At 46.1% G+C, this 23,670-nt stretch overlaps 1 protein-coding gene across 1 annotated transcript in view; it reads left to right on the top strand.

Annotated features, from left to right (window-relative positions):
- Positions 1-21,785, top strand: part of ERO1A (endoplasmic reticulum oxidoreductase 1 alpha) — a 23,168-nt gene extending 1,383 nt beyond the window's left edge. The window contains exons 2-16 of the mRNA XM_026056208.1: positions 6,684-6,803; positions 8,347-8,430; positions 10,507-10,545; positions 11,045-11,121; positions 11,213-11,286; positions 11,754-11,874; positions 12,643-12,680; positions 13,981-13,992; positions 14,567-14,593; positions 14,757-14,849; positions 17,478-17,724; positions 18,478-18,547; positions 18,916-19,002; positions 19,587-19,720; positions 21,357-21,785. Of these exons, the coding sequence (XP_025911993.1) occupies positions 6,684-6,803; positions 8,347-8,430; positions 10,507-10,545; positions 11,045-11,121; positions 11,213-11,286; positions 11,754-11,874; positions 12,643-12,680; positions 13,981-13,992; positions 14,567-14,593; positions 14,757-14,849; positions 17,478-17,724; positions 18,478-18,547; positions 18,916-19,002; positions 19,587-19,720; positions 21,357-21,414 (1,281 nt within the window). The 3' untranslated portion in view covers positions 21,415-21,785. The remainder of the gene's footprint in view (positions 1-6,683; positions 6,804-8,346; positions 8,431-10,506; positions 10,546-11,044; positions 11,122-11,212; positions 11,287-11,753; positions 11,875-12,642; positions 12,681-13,980; positions 13,993-14,566; positions 14,594-14,756; positions 14,850-17,477; positions 17,725-18,477; positions 18,548-18,915; positions 19,003-19,586; positions 19,721-21,356) is intronic.
- Positions 21,786-23,670: the final 1,885 nt, after the last annotated feature.

The raw sequence follows: 23,670 nt of genomic DNA, 5'->3' as shown, positions 1-23,670 counted from the left end.
TCTGCCAGGTGGGACCGGGGCACCGGGGCGGGCAGCGCCGCCGCCGCCGCCCGCCTCGTCTCCCAAGCGGAGGCGGGGGTTTGGGCTGCCGAGCGGCGCTTCGCTCCCCGCTGCGGTCGCGGCTGTCGGGGGGTTTGGCCCGGAGGCGTCCCGCCGCCGTCCGGGGCTGCCCGGGCAGCGCAGCCCCGCTGCGGCTCGGCTCTTCCCGGCGAGCCGGCCGCGCTCCCCTCTGGCCTGCGCTTTCGGTGCGGTTTCTGTGGATGTTCGGCAGCCGAGGAAGCGGGTGTTTCCACGACGGGATGGGGTCAAGGAGCCGGTGTGGGGAGGGGGAACGGCCACTCTGCGGATTCCTTTTGACTTGACCTTGCACAAGCAGGTGCGTGAGGTCGAGGAGCGAAGATGGCACAGTCTGGCGCTGGGTTTTTGTTGCCCCTTTTCAGAAGGGAAGCTGCTGTAAAGCCTAGTCTTGCGGCGTTGAGATTCTAGTGCGCACATGTGCATTGAAAGTCGGGAGTGGAAAMAGAGAAGAAGTGCGGTTTTGCACTTGGTTTTATGTCTTTCCCTGCTTGATGCTTCTTGGCGCTTTAAATTGATGTGAAAATGGTAGATATGGTGATAAAGAATCAAAAAGTATGCTTTTCGGTTCTTTATCTCTATAGGATTTTTGCTTGCGCGTTTCCTGTGAACAGTGAAGACCGTCTCCTGCGTATCGGAGTTTAAGTCAGAAGTGCAGTGTGAGATGAGAAGCCCTAAACACCAAATGAAGTGGTATTCTGTCATATTGATGGCTTGCAGGCTTTTTCCTCTTGGGTAGGAAGCACCGGCTTTGCATTTTGCGTGTTGTTGGTTTGTTGCAACACACTTCTTGTTTATAGAATAGCATATGCTTTGGCTTCCTTTTCAGTCTAAGTGTTCAGGTTCAAGATTTTTTCCAGAYTTTATTGCCTTTATGGGATCGTGTTATGTAAGGCAGCATTTCTCAGCTTTAGTAACCCCGTAACCTTTTAAAAACRCACCTGAGGGCCACCCTATCTTTTTGGAAAAATATAAAAATAACCTGCTGATCATCTTGTGCAGCGTTGCCTTGGTGGTTTTTATTTACCACTAAGTAAAACATAGGGTCAGCCTTAAGTGTTAAGTGTTACTGTCTTTTGTTTACATACTTGAGAAGGCCTGGATATTGCGGGGGGGTTCTTCAGGGGGACCATCTTTTGCCGTCTTGCGGGCTGTCGGTTTAAGAAATCTTGACATAGGGTAAAGGTAAGGGTTTTGGCTTGTTCTTCGACTGGTGTTGAGAGAGTTGGCAAGGACTGCTTTTGAGAGAACTTGCTTCAGCAGTATTTCAGATGCTGAATTAACTAGGTCATCATTCTAGAATGAGTCTTGCGCTCTTGTCTACGGTGGTTTTTCCTACTACTAAGAGCAGTGCCTCACCTGCTCTTCTTCGTTACATTAGCCCTTCCTTTACTTAGAGACTGTTGCTATCCAGTCCTGAAACTTTTATTCAAAGTGGCCATCTGTTACTAAAAACACCTCACGGGTTCGCATGCTGCTTCTGCTTTCCAGTCTCTCATTAGCACCGAATATCATTTCGGTATCAGTTCCCTGGAACTTTACAAGCAGCTTGTCCACCGCCCAGATATTCCTGTTTGCTAATGTTTTAATGCTTTCGTCAACCATGAATTCATTTTCTGTCGGGATTCCTAATAATTATTGCTCATTCATTATTTACAGACTCATGTAGCTGCATTAAGGTTATGCTGCGGGTGCTTTGCAGACTGGGATTTCAATCATGAGCTGAGAAGCTGGGTTTCCGATCTGGCAAAAGGCTGTTTTTCTTCAGAGGTTGTTTCTGTGGTCAGTACTCTGTCATTAAAGATGAGGCTGGCCACTGAGTTACCTTGTTCTTCTCTGAACAGACTTTCAAGCCACTCTTGCATTCTTGTTAAATTGGTGTTTACCGACTAAGAGCCTTCGAGGCAGGGATTCGTATCTAGCACCGTTCCCTATCTCTGCCGGCTGGCTTGGGAGGCAGCGTCCAAGTGCCGAGCAGCTGCAGATCCTTCTTTGCAAACAGATGCTTGGTGGTGCCATCTGACAGCGCTTCATCCTCCATGGTGTAACCTCATCCCGAGGTTCCCCATGTGAGCTCCAAAAGCCCTCGTCTTGGTCCTCTGGGCAAAAGATTGGGGAGGGGGGAAGCATCTGGGCCTCCTGAGCAGACGCTGGACATGAGACTGCCCTCTCCTGGCTGCTGACTACTTGCTCCTCTGGATGTGCTGGCAAGTATGAGAGAGAGACCTAACCAGACTGAGTGCCACAAGCAGGAAGAGGCACAAATCACTTGTGCAGGGTGACTGCAAGGAAGCAGAGGGTGGTTTCAGGAGAGGTGCCAGGGCAGTAGGGAAAGGCACTGGCTTGTTTTTAGCCTGGGACTGGTGTGGTTTGTTTGGAGGAGCAGGCAGCCGCCAGGGAAGTGGGTACAGGCTGAAAGAAACTCCTCTTTTCACCCACTCTAGCACTCCCCTTGCCTGGGTCCCATTCCCACTGCAAGTGGGAGCTGCAGAAAAGAGTTTGCCTTCTTTCCAGGCCAGCTGCATGGTAGATGGTGATGTGTGGGTGAAGAAGGGAGCCCACTTCAAGAGAAGAAGGCCCCAAATCCACTGCCCAGGGAGTGTTTGCAGGACACGGAGGGAAGCAGAAAGAGGTGAGGGGAGAAGAGCAAGAACAGCAGTGGCATCAGAACAGAGGAAAACAGACTGACAGGAGGCTGGCGTGGAGGAAAAGGGAGACTCGGGGGTTACGTAGGGTCCACGCGTGGTGGTGTTTCAACCCTTCAGTTATCCACCTTGCATGCATATGTTAGCATTAAGGGGTTAAGACCTGTTATTGCGGAGGGCCAGCCAAACGCCTTCCTCACTGCTTACTCAGCAGTCGGAGCCACTTGTGTGCGTCTGTCTGGCTCCTTTGCCTCTCTTCCCGCTGGGCAAACCCAGCCCTGCCTGTTGGTCTCATGCCAGGCTCTCACACCCCTTCTGGGTGGAGTGAGCTCCAATGCCACCGCTCAGCTCAGTGATTCACAGGTGCCACCAAGCATATGGTGCCGGCTTGGCACAGAATCGATTCATGTTTCATCTTAAACAGCTGTTTTAATTATTGCAGACTGAGGATGGAGATAAATATTGGAGGGGGGGCAGTTTTCTTTTTCTTTTTTTTTTTTTCTTTAAGGCACCACCCATGGTTGGGCCTATGTTTGACATATGCTGAGGTTCAACTGCTCTGACAGCAGGAGTTATAGTACAAGACAAGTGAGTCTGCGGCTGGGGCGGCAGGCAGTCACGTAATCAAGTGGGAACATTGGGTGACAAACATGTACTGCCAAGTGGTCTGATGTTGCCTACTTCCCCGTGTCTTAAAGTGGGTCAGTGCTGCTTGGTGGTAGTTTCAATGGGGCTTTGGTCTCAGTTTCCAAGGAGACTTGGCTCTTGATACTAGTTCTTGTATTCCTTTTACATGTGGTCTTTGACAGGCTGGGCATACTCAGGCTTTCAAGTGTTATCAGGCCTGGCTGTGTTTTCTTTTAGACTCTCACCAGCCAGGTGGCTTAGAGAGCAGAAAGGTGAGGAGACCAGTAAAGCCTTCTTGGCCATACGTAGCCTAGGGAGCTGTCTCCTTCTGTGCAGTCTGACTTGAACTCCTTTGAGGAGGAAGGAGTTTGCCTGCTGACCTGAGCAGAGCTTAGGTTTTCCCCAGCGCTCCCCCTTTGCCTGTGCTACCCCCACAGGCATGTTCTTGGTGGCATCGTAGCTGATCTTCCCACCAGTGCTCTTCTAAACTGAGCAGTGGATGTTTGGAGTTCTCCAAGGATGACTCCCATCTACTTCTGAATACTGTGGGAGCATTTGCAGCCCTTGACCCTGGATTATTTTTGGAATGACATTATGACAGGTTGGTTCAGGCTTGAATTGGTTGTCAGACCTAGTGAAGACAGGCCTGGTACAAATGGTACTTGCCCTCTGTTTCAGTTGAGGGTTTGTTGGATGCTTGGATGTTATCTCTTACAGGGATGTGATTCCCTTAGGGTGACATGTTGGTCTAACATGGATATAGAGAACAGCTGAAGATTAGCTACAGGTCTTGTTGTAGGCCCCTTTTAGGCCAGCTGAAACATAACCCAACCTATAAGCTGCCTTCCTCAAAGGATGCCGAGTCTCCAGGAAATAAAAAATGTGTTTTCTAAAATTTTGAAACCGCTTTGGATTAGGTAAATGGATTAGCAAGCTGCTTCTCTCCTTAAAGGGCTGAGTCAGGCTAATGGAAAGCTTAACTGCTATGCTGTTAATCTTTAGTTTCCTTACCTTGCAAAAGATGACAAAGTACAGCCCATGTGTGAGGATGCGATGGTGGGCTTTGAAGTGAACACAAGAAATAGAAGTGAGCTTCCAAATCACGGTGGTTTAACAAAAATTACTGCTTCTTTGTCAAGTGGCGGAGGGCCCTCTGGCCCGCTGTGATAGATTTCCCCTCCCTCTGCCCTTAGAGCAGGGAAGCTGAGCGCAGAATAGTATCAAGAACCCTTTTGAAAAAAAAAAAAATAATAAAGACCAGTTTACAAAGCACTAAGTTGCAGTATGGAGCAGTCCAGGTTTAGAGACCAGATTCCTTCCCGTTCCGTCTAGGGTGGACGAAAGCTGAACTTTTCTTTGAGGTGCTGGATGTTTTAGGCAGGCTAGCTTTTCTTCCTTCTTGTGACTGTGTAGTGCGAGGGCAACTGCTCGTTTCTGCCTTCCTCCTCGGAAGGAGGGCAGGGAGTTTCATAGCCTCGGTAGTTATTACCCCAGTTGTGTTTAAGGAGACGTGTAGCTCTTGGTGAGTTCTCTGAGGGCTTTCTGGAAACGYATCGAGCCAGGTTGTTCGTGTTTCGCGCATACGGGTCTTCTTCTTTTCTCTCTTTCTGTACATATTTAGTATTTTGCCCTTAAGGTTGGGGTAGCACTTATGGTTTGGAATTGAGGAGGTTTGTTCTTGATGCTTGCAGGATTTTATTCCCTTTCCAGGGTCCGACTGCTGAGGTGACCTTTAGACAACCCTTAGACGGCTTGAGCGCTTTAGAAGTAAGAAAAGAAGGAGCCACTTAAAAACAGCCCGGCCCCTTCTTAGATCCTGTGCATCCCCCAATCTGCCTTTTTGTTTCTGGCCTCCCTTGGGGAATWTTTATGCCACCAGTTGGCAGTGTATTTTGTTACGCTTCGCTGGAACTGCCCGTGCTGATGTTTTCAGGCTTCTTGTACTTGTCTCTGCTTCCAGCTTGCTTTCTTGTGCACAGAAAGATGGCAGGGATTAGCCACGGTCCCCTAGGACAATATAGTGTGGTGTGTGCTGGTTTTGTGCTGCCTCCTACCAGGATTTTGTACGCTTTCTGGGACAGAAGTGGCGAGAAGGTTTCTTATCATAAACTGCAGCAAACAGCCTGTTCTTTGCTTTATAAATCAGCAGTGTCCATTCAGAACAACCACCTTGGTCTTTAACCTCTCCGTTTACCTGATACCGGAGAAGGGCAATGTGCCGCACGTTGTACTTCATCATCAACCTCCAGGAAAATCCTGGCGAGCTGTTGGGAGTGAATGAGTACTATGCTTGCTTTCTGGCTGGGGTGATTTCCCCAAGTGCTTGGGGGCGGGGAGAAGCAAAACTACTTCTGTGTTGGGCAACTTCCTCTTCCAGCCAGTGATCTACGTGTGAGAAAGCCATAGCCCAGTTTGTTTGCTTTTTTTTGTCATAGCCTAGTTTGTTTGCTTTTTTTTGGTTCCCCCCCCCCCCTTCTCTCCAGGGCTCGCACACAGCTTGCTGAGTTGTTCAGGGTGATGCAAGAAATGCTGGCTTTCTAAATCAGATTTAGAACAAATGTTTTCTTGCCAAGCAGCTCTCTGAGGCCAGGGAGAGACTATTGCAGTTGCTGCAGTTCCGATTAAATTGAACAAATGGCTGCGGTGCGGCTGGTTTAAAAACAAGGAGTTTCTCTGAGTTCTGTAATCTTGGGCGGCGCTAGTATTGCTTTCCTGGTCCCTTTAGCAAGCGCTAGCTCTCACCTATGTGCCGTGCTGCCAGGAGTGACGTACTGAAGAGGCTGGTGTCAAATGAGGACCGGAGCAGGGCCTGCGTAGGGCTCGTTTCTGTTATAAGGGACGATATCCAGTACCTTGCTGGGCTTGGTCCTGATGCAGACAACTGTGATCTGTGTGTTTGCATCTGATGTGCCGGCATGGCAAAGGCCTGTGGGGTTTTTGTTTGTTGTTTTGTCCGTATGTAACAGTCTGGCTGAATGTGTCAGACATCTCTCCTCTTTAAAAAGATGGAAGTGTTCATGAGATGTCTGCTACTCTGACCTAAGTAAATTCTAAAATATCAGTGGGTGCTGGAGGAAAAGTATTTCAGAATAAAACCGCTTCTCCCCAATCTATAAGGCAATGAGTCCAGGACAGATCCTGTCTACGTGCATCAAAATAAATTCCCTGCCAGTCCAGCACATTTGGGTTTAATGTTGCTTAATTCCAATTAAACTTAACTGGTTGACCCTCTGGTCAAAGGAAAGAAAATTCTGAACTGAAATGTTTTCTTGTTCATGATGTTAAAAGGTACTGGCTAACTTGTTCATGTTAACTTTCATATTTCTTATCCCACAGGTCACTGGTTATTTAGATGACTGCACCTGTGATGTAGAAACCATTGATGCCCTCAACAACTATGAGCTTTTTCCTAGACTGAATGAACTTCTGCAAAGTGACTATTTTAGATACTACAAGGTAATTTTTTCATACGAGAACTGTGTCTGTTTTGTGTGTGTCATATTTTTTTAATCTCCCTAAAAGTTATTGCTGATCTTTTTAAAATCAGACACCCCATTTTAATCCTAATTTTTAGGAGTGCGGTCAGCAAGTCTGACTTTTCTGTTATCAAGAGAATTTTAACGTGATGCCATATGCTTATAAAACAGACTTCATAATTTTAAAGATATTTTCTTATGTGTTTTTTTTACCCTTAAGAACTCAAGCACTAGGCCAATGAAATGCCTTTTTTTGCTGAATTAGGGCTCAAAAATGTTGATGGCTAGGATCAATATTGCATCATGAGAATGTCTGATAAATAAACTAGGCTTTTCCTGTCGAATGGAAGACACTAAGAACAAGCAGATAAATTAACTGCTATTACTGCCAGACTGTTGTCCCATTCAGTGAGATTGCTTGTATATGCCTCTGTATGGGTTTGGTTGGGCGTGGTGGGGGTATGGAGCAGTATTTTGCTTGCTGAGTGCAGATACTGCTCAGGGACTCTTGCCCGATTGTGTCTGCAGACAAGAGAAGTGTTCACACTCCTGTAAGAACAGTTTTAAAAGTTCCCCACTTCAGCGCACTACAAAGTAGAACAGATCCCTACAAAATCACCAGGGTATAACCGCCCCTCCCTGCTGCCCCTCAAAACCTACAGAGCCTTGTGAAATGTTAGTTGTTCTAGAAGAACGATACTTGATCCCAACTCACAGAAAAGGCTAAGACTAAGGTATGTTCAGTACGCTCTACAAAGAGCTGCGCTGAGCTCGGATGAACGCTGTTGTACCCCAGCACCTTCAGTCATTGCTTCTCAGACTTTAGGCAGCTCAGGCCGTTGTGAGGAACGGGACCTGTTTGCTTTGCCAGTTTTTTCTTTTTTTCTTGTGTTTAGCTTCAGTACTTCCTCAGAGTAATGTTCACCCTGGCCATAGGAGGATGGCAGCAAGGCTACAGCGCATCAGATATGCTGTCTTCTTCTTGTTCCTCCAGATGGGAGGCAGGCTGTAATCATAAGATGCCCAAAATGAGAAAATGGAGGCAATGGGTAGCAAACATACGAAAGCTTCACAGAGGATGAAGTGAGCAATATTCTGAGGTCAAAGATCGCCCCACAGTAACTGTTGTCTTCTAAAGGGTACAAAGTGTTGTACCACATGACTGACCAAAGAAGTTTGTCATTGCCCAACAGGAAGAGCCTCAAGATAGGATGAGGATTCAGTAGCCAATGTGCCTTGTCTTCTGTGTCACCACAAACAGTCCTGGCCAGACCACAGGTCACGTGTCTGGTGTAAGAGAATAAGCGCGAGTGACTGAAATCAGTTTTGTTTAAGCATCACTTTCTTCTTGCGTTTTCCCTTTCGCTGTCTTCCTCAGTCTTCTGTTGTGAGTTTTGTTATGTTTTGTCTGAGTTTTGTTAGGTGTTGTACCAAAACGCTGAAGATATGTGCTGGTAGACTGTGGCTGGCAGTTGGCTTGGTTATATGAAGAAATGCATAATAGTATAATATGGTCTTTTTAGGTAAATCTAAAGAAACCCTGTCCTTTTTGGAACGACAACAGTCACTGTGGAATAAGAGACTGTGCCGTAAAGCCTTGCCCGTCTGTAAGTACTAAATCTATTCGCTTACCTCCTTCCTGTATTCAGCTTTTGTGGACCAAGAGGGAAAAACAGGCAAAAGATTTACTCTCCTGGTTATTGTAGCTTTAGCAAAACTGTGGCTCTGATGGAGCTTTCTTAGGTGCAGTAGTACTGGGATCCATGAGAACAGCTGAAATACTAAATTCTTAAGATTTAAAGAAAGACTAAGCCTTTAGTAACTGACTCTCCATGAACTGCCAAAAACTTGTTCTGGTCCCTCTTTTATTTTGCACATCAATTAAATGATTTTTCAGGCAAATCCACTGTTCTTACATAGAAGTACCTCTTGTGCGAATTGCCTGGATACTCACTCTGTTAGCCTGTGAGCAACATTGTGATTTGCTTTTTTGGCTGATTAATGCAGACTAGCCCTTGCAGATTTTCCAGCAGTCTCCGTAACATGAAATGGCTCTTTCAGACTCCTCTGTTCTCCAGTACAAAAGCAGACACTCTTGTGTTTGCATCCTGGGCAAAATAGTAGAAATTTTGCATGGCACTGAGCAAAAGAAAACATCCTGGCTGGAGGAGTCTGCCTGAAAAAAGGGAGAGAGAGAGAAAGTGAGGGAATCAGGAGTTGGTTGCTGGGCTGATAGACCTAGCGAGAATGCCACACAGCCTGGTTTTCTGGGTTGGTTACCAGCAGCTGACTATCCTGCACTCTCAAGCCTGGGTCTTTAGAGCAGTTTGTGYGTTCGTGGTGCACAGGAGTATTCCATGCTAACAGATACTAGGAAAGGATAGTACTACTCTGGGTGGAAGAGGCTTCCTCATCCTGTTTTCCACATATTTTTCAATGTCACTATAGCTTATTTTCATGCATAATTTAAAGTGCAATGCCTTGGAAGTAGATGTTTATCCCCCACAACCTGATAACCCTTTAATAACCTGACGTAGTGTAGCTGTTTGCTTGGTTCAAAAAATATCTAAGCTGATATGATGTCTTGAAACAAGCTGGCACAGGTGGATGAAAAAACATCACTTGTTATATAAAATCTGATATGTTAAATTCATTTGTATTCCCACCCCACCAAATTACCTTACCCCTCAAACAAGTCTTTTGTTTCGCTAGTCTCCAGAAGAYGCCTACCATGGACTAAAACAGGATGATGGCTTTTAGTTTTGTTTTTTGATTAAAATAACACCAATTTTTGTTTAAATACTTTTTTTCATTAAAAAGCATGTTTTTGATAATGATGATGACTTACATGAAGATGTAATGTTACAGTTACATTAATATTAGCTAGAAGATGTTCTAGCTAGAAAATGTTTTTAATTTAAAYGTGCATTGCTGCTGGAGTCTTAAAGGGAGTCCAGTTACTGACTGTGCCACTGCTGGTTTTAATTATTTTGCTTTGAGTCCATTTCATTCTGAAAGCAATAAAAATAACGCTCGTTCGTTGTGGGTTCCTCTCCTCCAATTGCAAATACTACCATTGCGGATGAATTTTGCCTCCCAGCACTCCTGCAGGGCAGAACCAGTTTTATTGCCTTCCTATTGATGGAAGAAATGGAAGCTGAAAAGAACTTAGGGCCTGGTTGTCTTGTGCTGTACGGAGCTGGGAAGCCTGAAATAKGGGATGAAGTGGTAGAAGAGAAACTTCTGAATGACTTGTAGCAGGGCTGGGAGCTGCAATATCTGAAAAGAGGCATCTGGGCTCGTGCCAGGAGGGCCTGCATCACCTGGAGACAGGATGCCAGGCGTTAGCTGATGGGAGGAATCTCCAGCTCCTCCAAAATTTATATTGGCTTCCCTAGCCCTACGCTTGAGTAAGCAAAACGTAACCTGACATAGCACCCATGAAAGGCTGCTGACCTGTTCAGAAGAGGAGTCTTGCGAAAAATCAAAATACAACACCGAGAATATTGCTTAACATTAGTTTGTGGAGGAGCCAGAAATCAAATATGTTAGAAGTTGCAGCTGACTGCTTTGAATACTTTCTAACTTTTAGGAACAGTGATAAACTTCTCATTTTTTTAAGAGATTAGACTAAAAAACCCTATCAGCCTCACAGGTAGCATATACTCAATTTTGTCTTTCAGAATGAAGTCCCTGATGGAATCAGATCTGGAAGTTACAAGGTAAGTATGTCTACATGCACAAAATGACACTGGTCATAGGACTAGTTTTGTGTCATTCCAGCTGTTTAAAAAATATATATATATCCTCCAAAACTTTCTTAATCAGGTGGGCAGTAACGGTCAGGCTGTACTACATGGCTAAATTTTTACCCTCTTCAAGTGTTTGATATCCTATAGAGCCTTGAAGTGACTGTCCTGAAGTCAGATCTTCCCCTCTGCTAATGTAGGTCATTTTGGGAGACTTTTCCAAGAGCAAATGTCTTGTTTAGGCAGAAAATGCTCCTCTGGCGGTGTTGGAGGCTGTTGCAAGTCCCTGCAACAATCGCCACGATTGCATAAGCTTCTGAATATCTGCAGACATCCTGTGGAAATACAGGATAGGATGAATCATGAAAGTGTTTCTGATGCTTAGACTATTTAGTGTGTTAAAGGCAGAATTCTAACAGTGATAAAACTGCTTTTTAATCTTCCCTCCCCAACCCCTTGCTTTTCAACCCAGTATTCAGAAGAAGCCAATAACCTTGCTGAAGAATGCGAAGAAGCTGAGAGACTTGGAGCTGTTGACGGGTCTTTGAGGTTTGCCTTCTTTTTCCACGATCCTTATTTGTCTTGGAGGAAACCTAATATCAACGTCCTTTCCAATAGTCTTTTTCTCCTCTCTTTGCAGTGAGGAAACGCAGGAGGCTGTGCTTCGGTGGACGCAGCACGATGACTCTTCAGACAGCTTCTGCGAAGCTGATGGTATTAGGGACCTGTTTGATGTGGCAAATTTTGTAATGGGATTTAAGCTCTTTAAATTCTCTGCAGAACTTCCAGGCCAATGTGTAACTCTAGCAAGCCTGCAGCATATATGTCATTGCTACTCTCTCTTTCTATGTTTTGAAAATAACACGAGGTAAATATTCCTGACAAAGCTTCGTTGCTGGTCAAGGTCTTGTGGTATTTAGCAAGTTAGCAGCTTAGATGGAGCATGCTCGGAATTAGCTTTGCCATCGGTGGCCTTGCCCTCTGATAGCACTGAAGGACAGAGCTGTGCCCTGCTGTAATGGGTTGGTGTGCAGGAAATATTATATATGCGCCTTTCTGGAGAGGGACGAGCTGGTCTCTTTACAAGACTGTTCAGTATGTGAAGGGTGGCTGGATCGGCACTGGAAGGTGTCGTTTTCCATCAGAAGCTTTTGTCACTGACCCAGCACTCTGCTTTGCAGACATCCATTCCCCTGATGCGGAGTACGTGGACTTACTGCTGAATCCTGAACGCTATACTGGCTACAAAGGCCCGGATGCCTGGAAGATCTGGAACAGTATTTACGAAGAAAATTGTTTCAAGTAGGTGCTTTGGGAGACAGGTTCCACCAGCCATCAGTCACTGCAGGTGCTGATTTTGCAGAAGGACTGCACGTGTTTTAATTGCTCCGTTAGTCCCCGTCCTCTGCTCCTTGCCGCAGTGCTTGTTCAGTGTGGGCTGTCGGAGCAGGGGAGAAGCCGTGTGGCTGCCCTGTGGCCGGAGGGGGGCGAGCCCTCTTGCTCTTCCTTGTTTCACAGTCTTCCCATGGGGCAGGCTCCCGACTGAAGCCCTGCGGCGTGGCGAGGCGGCAGCCTGGCAGCGGGTGCGCATCCGTTGTGTGATGTGGGCCCAGCCACACTGTCCTGTCCTCCCTGGCCAGTGCACACTGGTGGCTTGGATGAGTTGAATGCTTCTCCCCGGTCTCTAAGCCAGTTCAGACTCTGCTTTGGGGTTCTCCTGGCATTGCTGCACAATACTGGTGGGCAGCTGATCTGTAACTGTAGTCTTGCCTGCTGTGATCTCTTCAGTGATTCTCCCYGTTCACAACAGCGCATCTCCAGCATCAAGTGTGTGGCATAATGTCTGCTCGCACTTGTTTAGACACGTGAGCTTTCCTGATTACAAAGAAAGCTCTGTAGCTTTTTCTTTTAAGAGAGCTACATTTCCCTCTACCTTTTTCCTGGCTGAGCAAAGTTAAAGAGTAGGAGTTCTTAGATCTCCTTAGGCTATGTGACTGCTGGGAAGTAGGTTTCTGCACAGCAATGAGACAATCATTTATATTACTTACTTAAATCACTTTTCTCTCGTAGGCCTCAGACTGTAAAAAGACCTTTGGCATCTGGTAGAGGTGAGTCATTTATTCATCTTGCTAAATCGTTTGGTAGTGTGCTGATTTGAGCTCCAGGAACAGTAAATGCTATCTGAGCTGCTTCTCCTGCTTAACGAGAAATATGTCTTAGTTCTTGATCGAGTCTAGAATTTTATGGGTAATGTAAAGGGTACCTGGAGGGATGTCTTTCTGGCATTCATCATGTAGAAAGGGAATCTGATTTGCTACTTGTAGAAGAAATGGGAGCTTTGGTGGGATTGGGAGCAGGACTAAGCCTTGAGCTCTTCCTGGGTACCTGATTTCTTTGCTCAGCAATATCAAAGGCATCCATGAAGGTCTGAAATAAGATCCTGCCTGGGATCCTCTGTGGAAACCACCTAGTAAGAGAAACTGTGCTAGTAGCTAAGACCAAACAGAGTAAATGAAAGTAGGGGAGGGATTTGAAAGCATAAAGAGTTTCTTGCCCAAGGCTGCTAAGAGCCCCCACATCTCCTGACGCCCCTTCCTGCCCAGACATCTAGAGCATGCTGCCTTGCTCCCCCTCTCTTTGACCTGAACCCTTTGGTTTGTCATGTCACGTTATTTAAGCCCAGGAGAAGCTTGTTCAAAAGCAACTATCTGAAGACCGATCCAGCAGTGCCTTCTGGGGTTATCCCTGAATTTTTCCTAGGTTGTGTAGGTGCTTTGCCCTGTTCTTTGACCAACCCTTGTGCAAAGGAGCAGTGCTCCAGGAGCAACTCTGGTGAAGGGAGTATACAATGGCAATTAAAACAGCAGTGCTTCCCTTGATGACTTCTGTTGTTTGGTGCAAGATATAAAAGAAACAGCGTAGGTTCCTTGAGAGGACAGGGAAGGACTGCTGTTTTGCAGATGAGGAAGCAGGAGGACATAAAAATAGACGGTCTGACCTAATACCTGTCAGAGTTGCTGCTAGTGACTGTATATGCTGCAGGAAGTAAGGATGGAGTCTTTGAGTAACGTGCTGGAGGTCATACAGGAGATCTACGGCAGAGGTGTAGACAGTTACATTCTCTGTTCTACAGTCTCTGCGTCAACTTCCTTCGCAAATATTGATCCATTCTGTGCTGGTCAAGTTATTCAGGAGCGTTGCTCATCTGGTAGCTTCACTGCCTGCAGTTTGAGATGCTATTYTGTGTGTTTACAGTATTTCTAAACTTCCCTGGAGATGCTTGTTCTCTTGTCAGAGCAGATTAACAGAGCAATCTTAATGCTTGTGCTTCAGAGTTTATTTTTGGTCATGCGTAATTTTTATCTCCTCTTTTCTCCCTCTCCCGCTCCCCCATGCTTTTCTCATCAGGAGATGATGGAGGTGAGTAGCACTCTGTTTGTTTTTACTGATAACAGAAACAAATGCAGAGTCTTTATCGTGTTCTGTCATGAGCTGTAGCCTTAGTGTAGTGCACCTGGTTAGCAAAATCATTGTGCAGGCAAAATCAGAAGTAGCCTTGAAATTCTGCTGCGTTCAGGGCCCTGTGGAGAGATCCCTCTGAGCTCCCTGTGGCTGAGGCCAGCCCATCCGTGTGTGGGTGTTTTAAAAAGCATCTGCAGTTTTTTTGGAGCACAAGTCCCATTTGAAAATCAAATCACTGAAGTGTCCCAAGTCTTCAGGAACAGGACTTACCGTTGTGTTTCTCAGTGCCTGCTAGTGCTGATTCTGGTGTAGCAGAAAAGCATCTTTCAGGGAGAACCAGCTATTAAATTTGGAGCTTTCCAAAGAATTGCAGTCCCAACAGCCTCTGGCATCTGGTAGGAGCTGAGTGCCTAACTGCCCCTCTTTGAAAGGTGTGGCCAGAGAGGTAGCCTAAAACATGACATGATATGTTACAGCCCCCCTGCTAGCACAAGCTATTTCACTCATGTGCTCGTTTTCCTTTTGTTTCCAGGACATACTTTTTACAACTGGCTGAAAGGTAATTCTTTTTCTAAACTTGGTTGCTTCTTTCAGGATGAACGCAAAATGGCCAGGGTGTGGGTGGGAATTATTTGTCACACTCAAATGAAATTAGATTTCTGTCTGATAGGCAGGAGAGGAAAATTCAATATATGCTTTCAAAATGTCCATTTCTTTTTCAGGTGTCTGCGTAGAGAAACGAGCTTTCTACAGACTTATTTCTGGTCTCCATGCAAGCATCAACATTCATTTGAGTGCCAGGTACCTTTTACAAGGTAAGTGCCGCTTTCTGTGTTGACTCTCTGGTGTCAGCTGTAAGTTGACACTGGAGTTTAACTTCTGTGGCTCAGCCCATTCCAGCAGGGTTTGGGCCTACTTCTGTGCTCTTCTCTTCTCTTCCCTCCCTCGGCGCACAGGTAGCCACWGGTTGTATAATGAAATCAGGAGAGCAGTTACCACATGACTTCAGAACTGAAAATGGCTGGGCTGTGCTCCTTACCTAGACCACCAGCTTGTATTCCTTTTAGTCTTCCTCCAAGCTTACTTTGAAGTAGGTTTCCACATGCCTGTCAAGGCTGCCTCTTTCTAGCCTGTTTAGCAGTAATCCCCCCTAGACCGTGAGGTGCTTGGCTGGGATTTTCCAAGATCCCTGAGTAGTTTCTGTATGCCACTTTTGTTTCCTTTGCATGCCTTTGTCCACAATTAGCTATCTGAAGTATTGTCATAGTTCTAAGTGGTACCTGTGGACCAAGCCTACCAGCTTTATTCTGTTAAAGCTTACAAAAATCAAGTACAGCAGATTTAAATTTGAGATAGCTGTAGGAATTTGGATAAGTAATTTAGATTGAACTAAGTAATTAGAGCTAAGTCTCTACAGACTCAAAGGCCTCACCTTGATGTAAGTTAGACTACATTAGACTGTAGGAGATAGAATAACAAGAGAAACATCAAAGATAAGAGATGAGTTGGAACTGCAAAAAGAGGATTACGAAATAAGCTTGGCTACAGATAGATGAGCAGATATTTATTTTGCTTATGTAGAGTGGGATAGTTTCTGTTGGTGAAAGGCTATGGATCTCTGCTCTGAGAAGGTGTTCCTACTCTGTTCTGCTCACATCCATGCAGAGATTCCCATCTATGGACACCATGATAGAGAGCTTAGCTTCTGAAACTGAAGGACAAGAAAGAGCCCTTCCCTGCTAGGCTGGTCATCTATTGGCAATTTAGAAGTTAAGATCTTCTAAAGCTTCTTGCATTTTTCATTTTAATCCATCAGGTTGATATGACTCTATTAGAACTTAATTTCACTACATACTTTTCATAATCTTAACGAGACAAAAGAGCAAATAGAAACATTCTGTGCTGTGAAAGCCTCTTCCATCTGGGGCAGGCTTCTTGAAACCTCTTGGTTCCTAGCTGATGCCTGGGGGTCAATGGGCTGTTGGGTTTCTGCCCATCTCCTGGGGTGGTGGCACGGCTGTGCTCAGCTTCAGCTGCCCCAGGGTTTGTCACTGACACAGCTGCAGTCTGAGCAAAGACGCCAGCCTGCCCTGAAGCCTGGCCACGTGTGCGCTCCGCTGCCCTCCGAGGGAGGCAGGTCCCCGTGAGGACAGGCCCRAGATTTTGACACGGTAAACCATTACGGTGGGGTTTGCCAGAGCTTGTCYGGCAGAGCCTTTGTCTGAGGGAACTCTAAGATTTCTCTTAAATGCTTCAGTTATCTGCAAACAACTCTGAAAAAAGGGATGAACATGGGCCCAACTTCAGGTGTTTCACTGTGCTCCCTTAGTTATGATCCTTGTCACCCTGCGCCCTCTTATTCAGTGGAGAGGGCTGGTAGAGAGTTACTGGGTTTTCACGTGTGTGACGCTCTGATGTCTCTTCATCCCATCCTGCGTATACCCCCAGCTGCAAGACAGCGGTCGCCCCCCTCTTAGGGTGAGAGCRTGGCACGTGAGCAGAGATGCCCAGGCAGCCCCCGGCGGAGCTGCTGGCGGACTGACGCTGGGCGCTGCCGTGTGGGGGTGCAAGCAGTAAGTCTCTGTGTTGGAACCATGCCCCACGCGAGCACATCAGCGCTTTGCTGYGCTGGCCTTGGGGCTAGCTCGGATCTCTGCCCGGCAGTGTACAGCATACACCCTCCTGGTTTAGACTGTAAACAGTCTCCCTTGAATCCCTCCCTAAATCCCTTGTGAGCTCAACAGCAGAAATACAGGCCAGTCTCCTCTGATTCTTGGCTGTGTTTTTTCTTTTTTTTCTGCTGCACTACCACACTAGAAGGAATTGTTTTGATGTTCTCATGTTCATTAGGGCATCCCTTAGCCTCATGATTTGCAYGTTGGCTCCTGGTGCTATGTAATCAGGACACAGACACCTTTGCAGACACTCAGACCAAAACAGTGAGACCTCTTATGATTTCTGCAGCACGTCAGTGGCTGGCTTTCGAGGGCAGGAATGAAGAAACAAAGGGCCCTGGGACCTTTGCAGCCTGKCCAGTGCATCCATGCTGTCCTTTTAACTTGCAGACAAATGCTGAACTAGCACCAGCTTATATAAAACTGCTCTTGGAAACAGTCGGTTCAACTGATGGAAAACTCTTGAACTGACTTAATTCTGTTTAAAATGGGCAGTGTCCATTTTTAGCTTTTTGCTTGTAAACATGAGTGAGGTTTTCAACTGACTTAAGGTCCGTAGGAATTCTGTATCTATTGGGGTTTTAGTTTGGTTAAAAAACATGCCTCTCTTGACACTTGAGCAATTTTAGGAGAGTGGAAGCACTGTGACTATTGTAAGTCTCGGACCTCCTTGGGCAGAGTTACATTTCCTCATTTAGCTTGGGACAATGGGATAAGATCAACTAGAACTATAACCATTTACCTTATTTCTGTTTTTTGCTCTCTCAGATACGTGGTCAGAGAAGAAATGGGGCCCCAACGTTACAGAGTTCCAGCAGAGATTCGATGAAGTCGTCACCAGAGGGGAAGGTCCCAGGAGACTCAAGAACCTGTACTTCCTCTACCTGATAGAGCTRCGGGCCCTGTCCAAAGCGTTGCCGTTCTTTGAGCGCCCAGGTTTCCAGCTGTACACGGGAAATAAAATTCATGATGCAGAAATCAAGAACCTGTTGCTGGAAATCCTCCATCTGGCCAAGTAAATACATTCAGTACCTGGGGAGAATGGCTCTTTCAGCCTTGGCGTCTCTGAGCACGCTTAACCTTTCGCTTAAAGCACCTAGAAAGGCAGGTTCTGGGTTCGTTCTTGCAGTGGGATAGCGTGATTTGTGCAGTAGGGTAGTGCTGTTGAGAGTACATTGCTATCTGAATTCAAATTGCAAAACAGGGTAATTAAGCCCACAGTTTAATGGCTTAGACTGCCTTTTTGATTTAGCAAAATTAAATTTAATAACCACCTACATGTCAGCCTTGAAAAYGGATACCTGTTTGACTCACCCATGGAATGGCAGTCCTGGCTTCATGTTTTCGTCTAGAATAAATCCTAAATGTTTTGGTAACAGAGATTTGGGCTATTGGACAGAGTTTGGAGTAAACTAGATGTAAATGTCCGTTTCCTAAAGGAATCAGTGTTTGAATTTATCTTGTCGTTTTCTCATGCCTTCAGTGCTTATGTCTGTTAGAAAACAGATTACAATTGCTTYGAAACCGTAGAGCAATAGCTGAAAATCTCTCCAAGGTGAGATATAAGCTAAAATTGAAAGCCCCTAAGAGACTTAAGAAACAGAGCTTACACTCAAAAAAACCATTTGGTGATGTTAGGTGTCTAATACCTATTGATTTCATCTGCATGCCTAACCAGATACTTCTGTGGATCTGGACTTAAGCCATACAATCTGTAGAAAGATAAAACTCTTAATTTTTTTTTTTTTCCCTCCCAATTCCGTTTCAGGTCTTTCCCTCTGCATTTTGATGAAAACTCATTTTTTGCAGGGAATAAAAAAGAAGCTGCTAAACTAAAGGTAATTGTCCACCCCTTCCCTTTGAGGCACTTGGTACTGAAAGAATATGCAAGCTGATGTCTGGGATAATACTAGATCTGACAGGGACCTCAGTAAGCTCAAGGCGCCAGATCGGGTATTTCCAATTCATTTTGCTCTCTGAATGGTTTGGATATTGGTGAGAAGCTACAGATGTTAGGGTGCACCCTAAGGAGAGTGGTGAATTGCTGCTGAGGACCCCACGTCAGGAAGCATTACACTAACTCAGTCTGACTGAATTTAGCCTGAGGTCTAGCATTAATGCATTATTGGATTTGTTTAGATTAATGCATGGAAGAAGACCTAATTAGTATTTAACCATCATCAACTTTAAATGTCTTTTCCCCTAGGAGGAATTTAGGCTACACTTTAAGAATATTTCYAAGATAATGGACTGTGTTGGCTGCTTCAAATGTCGCCTCTGGGGGAAGTTGCAGGTAAGTTTCTTCAGCAGTTTGGTACATGTCTGGAAACATCTGATGGGACTCTGGTGTGCGGATCCAGCTCCTAGATACTAATCGGCTCCTACCTACAGATCAGAGCAGCTTCAGGTTTTACTGAGGTCCAGTCAGCAGGAAGCAGTGTGCTGATTCCAGCTTGCTGGGTCTGACTGGAGCTGCACGTTGCCTTTACAGCTGAGAACTGGGCTAAGGCACTGCAGCTGCTCCCTGGGAGTGCAGGAGAGCGGAGGGGGTGCAGAACCTCTGACTAGCAAGGCAGAAGGTCTTGTGCAACTGCAGGTTTGGCGAGATCTGCACTGAATTTGCATGAGGTCCAAATTTAGGCAGGAATCCTCTCTTGGGTAGTTCTGCTACCAAAATTAATGCTAAATAAATAAAATGTCCTGGCTCTGTGTTGCTTCCTTCTCTGAACTGTGTGCTAAGTGAAATCCAAGCCTTGCTCTGTTAAGGTGATGTTAACAGGATTTCTTGCAAAGAAGATGAAGGGAAGTAAAGTTAAACTTGTGAGTCAGATTCTGGATGTCTCCCCTTTATTAAATGTCCTTGTTTGTCATACACAGACCCAGGGCTTGGGCACAGCGTTGAAGATCCTGTTTTCTGAAAACCTGATAGAGAAGATACCTGAAAGTGGCCCTTCCTATGGATTCCAGCTGACAAGACAAGAAATTGTTGCTTTATTTAATGCTTTTGGAAGGTTAGTTTGAGACTTTTTATTTTCATTTTCTCCAGCTTTATATATGCTGTTGTCTTGCACCCCACTTAAGCTTAAACAGCTCAATTTTGACCAGCAATGTTGGTGTTAACTCCTGCTCTGATCATACTTTCTCATAAAGAAGCTCCCAGATGTCAGGTGGTTTTAAGGCAGAGTGCAATAGCTGGAAAATTTAAAACAACTTCTTTATCATCCTTATTTCTATGAGGGCTTCAAGAAAGCGCTCATATGTCCCTGGAGCACATTGTCCCCAAACAAAGGTTGCTGTTCTTACCCATTCCTTGCTCAGTTTAAATCTCCCCTTCAAACTTAAAATTTTCACCAGTTTGTTTTCAGATCCCCATTTGCCATAGTTGTATTTAACAGGAATCCAGCAGTCCAACCCTTCTGGAGAGTTGGATGGGGAGTTTTGGCAGAAACGGAAGGAAACGAGTCTTTTAGGAGAGCGAGGATTGCCAGATGTTTTGGTTATTCGTTACCACTTAGCGGTGATGACGGACCTGGAGTTTCTTGCAAATGACTCTTCAAATGAGGTTGCTGCTCAGTGGTCGAAGCTCAGTGGTCCTGCTTATGTCTCATTTCAAACCTATTGAATTCTCTCTTCTGCAGTGTGAGCCCCACCTTTATGTGCATCAGCCAAATTTAGAAACCCCCCAAATACCCTTACCCTAGCATGTTTTTTGTTTTGTTTTGTTTTTTCCCCTCCCTAGCTACCCTCCTGAGCACAGCTGCTGTGTTCCCTTCAGAAAGCGTTCCAGCTCCTTTGGTCTGCCTTTACTTTTGCCATGTTGACACAGCCTTTGGAAACAGCATGCGGACCTTACAGCCCCTTTGAAAGTCTGTTTTCAGAGGCAGCTGAAGGCTGAGAGAGGCAAAGAGCCTCTTTCTCCCTCACCTGCCCACTGCCCAGCTGAACCTTCGCCCTGGAAGCCCTCCTCTGTGTGAAAAGGCTGCTGCATACAGCTGGGGCCAGGCAGCTTTTCTGTCAGCAATTAGCTCTGATTCCAGCTTCTCTACCCCCCTCTGATGGATTAGAAGAGCTTTTTAAAACAGACCTCCATCTTTGTCCATTCAGAAGTGATTCTGATTCTTCAAAACCTTCTTAAAATACGAGGCTAACCTGGCTGGGAAGGGCAGACCTAGAGGTCCTTTAAAGAAGAGGAAGTCACGGGCCTTATTCTAGGAATAGATGCTGATGCTCCAGGGGCAAAATGCATTCAGCAAGAAAATGAGGCAGGTGACTCAAAAACCATTCAAAAGAAACAAGCTGCTTTGCAAGGAGTCTCAGCAACCTGCCTGGACAGCTGGTAGTATTATGGTCTGTTTCTTGTCCCCTAGTTAATGGGCATGTCTGATCACTGCTAAGCTCCCTGTAACATCTTAATCCACTGTGTTTCTCAGGAACAGAAGCTTGTGTTTGTTTGCTTTACGAAGAGTCTGCAAAATTTGTTTCTGGTCACAACTGAGCTCTTAACTAATTTACCTGACTTTAAGCTCTCTCCTTCCGAGAGCCGATTAAAGCTTTACTTGATAGCAGTCCATTTCTTTGGATTTTTTAAAATAAGGTGTGATAACGTGTGTTGCTCTAATGTTTTCCTTTTGCTTCTCTTGTACACAGGATTTCAACAAGTGTTAAGGAATTGGAAAACTTCAGGACCATCTTACGAAATATGTAGTGTATTCATGTGAGAAAGACTTAAAGTTTTACTGTTCAGCTGTCCTGGGTTCTGTAAAAACAGGCAAACACCATGGTTTCATCACACTCCCAAAGACAACAAGGTGAAGACCACTGCTAGACCTCCTGTTCCCAACAGATTGTCTATAACCTGCTGATGCCAAATACTTTGTACAAAAAAAAAAAAGCTATTTTTTTACAAAGTGCAGGGACTACATGTAAAGTTTATTTTATATAGGGGAAGATTATTTGGGGTAACTTCTTTAAATGTTGCTATGCTATGTTGATGGACGAGACTGATCTCTCTGCCTTCAGAAGCTGGAGCTAGGGCTAAAAACGTGACACGGAATAAACTTGGGGATACAAAATAGAGCCGTGTGTTAGGGCACATGCTTTTTCCTTGTCTGCTCTGTGATTCCAGCCCTCATTTACAGTGTCTCTACAGTAACTTTCTGCTGGGTGAGAAAGGAATGGCCAATATGACTGCAAGGGCTGTTTGCTACAGTGTGATTGCAGGAGCCACTTGTGCTTCSGGGCTGCTGCAGGCCAAAGGTGCCCTGCTCTCACTGGTGAAACTTTCTCCTGGCAACAAGGCTGTTCCTGACTGTCTTTGCTGGGTTAACCCTGCTCCGGGGAAGGCTTGCGTATGCTCCAGTGATTGCAACTCAGCTGCAAGGCTGCTGTGTTCCTCACTGGGGACTGAGTGGTTTCAGACAGCAGCAAAGAGGTAGAAGACTGGTGTCTGCCCTGCCGCTGCTGTTCCCTAGCCCTGAAGTTTGTTATTAGTGTGCCTTGACTCATGCCTGGAGTTTAAATTTCCTCCAGGTTACCACTGGCCTGACGGAGTTTCCCCATTCCCCAGAATAACCATTGTCTTGGACAGAGCACCATGAGTCAACGCAACAGGTTTGGTCTGCGGGTTTGCATCCCACACTGTGCTGCACGTTCCTCAGCTGAGCTGACAGCTCAGGCTAGTGCTGCAGGGAGAGCAAGGAACCTTCTTCATTGTTGAATGCAACTGAAGATGAACCATGCAGCAGCACTCTAGTGCCTTTTGTCTTAGGTAAAATGCTCTAGGAACAACAAAATTGACCCTTCTGCTGCCTGGTGGGGAGTGGTCAGGGCACCTGGGTTCTAGTAACATTTGCTGTACCTTACAGAACAGCCAGGAGGTCACTCTGCCCACCACGGATAAGTGGTAACTCTTAAGCAGTTCTGGCAGGGCAAACGCGCTGCGTGTTGTGCTCTCATAAGAGCAGCCACTAGGCTCTGTTGTTAAACTCTGCTTTTCCACAGGGCAGGGGAAGAGCGCTTGGATGAGGGAGCAGCGGGGGTTAGTGCCTGGCGCTGTGAAGGGAGGCTGAGCAGCAGGGCAGCTACACGTCCCTGCCAGGCATTTGGCCTCTTCTCTGGCAGGGGGCAGTGGCTAAAGCCACTTTTTTGAACTTTATTCCCTGCTTTTGCTGCATAGTTTAGAGCGGTGACAGCAAAGGAGTGAGGGGAAGGGACTGATGTGGTAGGGAGCTCCTGAAGGGAGGGTGCAGCAGCATAAGCTCTGGAAGGAGGGTGGTGGCAGCTCTGGTAAAGAGGAGGGCAGAAGAGCACAGAGGTAGTAATAACTAGCTGAGTGCTGTGCTTTTCCTGATGGAAGATGAGTTCTCGTAAGGGAACAAGAAGGTGGGTACACAGGTGAGGCAACTGCAGAGCAAGCAAAGCCATCTCTTCCCTGGTTTGCTACAGGGAACCTGAGATACAAGAAAACAGGGTGGGGTTTTTTTTGCTCTGCTTCTATCTTACATGTGAAGACACCCACCTCCATCTCCTTATTTAGGGCAAGGGGAGCCAGAAGCTGGCCTCATCTCGGCCACCCTCACCTGACTTAAGTGGGTAGCAGATGCCTTACTGACCTGAATTATGGCCTCTCCCACGCAGCAAGTGCTGGGACCCTTTGGCCTTCCTGCCCCCTCCTCAGCCTGTTAAACCCATTTGCCCTCCTTTGGGAGCTGCTTGTCCCATGCCGGTATCCAGTCAGGGCTAAAAAGGGAAAGGACATACCCGACGCGTGGCTGCTGCTCCTCAGAGGCAGCTCAAAGCTGCTCAGTGGCTCAAGCGAAGTTGAATTTTGCCGCTCCAAGGACAAGAAGCTGGGGAAGTAGGACAGAGAGCTGCTGTGACAAAGCAGAGGCCCCATCCCCTCCCTCCCCATGTCAGGCACAGCCTCCTTCCTCCCCCCCACAGCAGCAGCTGCCCATTTAGC

The sequence above is a fragment of the Apteryx rowi genome, unplaced genomic scaffold (assembly GCF_003343035.1).
Source record: "Apteryx rowi isolate R43461 unplaced genomic scaffold, aptRow1 scaffold_13, whole genome shotgun sequence".
In the NCBI taxonomy this organism is placed as follows: Eukaryota; Metazoa; Chordata; class Aves; order Apterygiformes; family Apterygidae; genus Apteryx; species Apteryx rowi.
The sequence above is the reverse complement of the archived record's forward strand: the minus strand, read 5'-3'. Positions and strand labels throughout refer to the sequence as shown.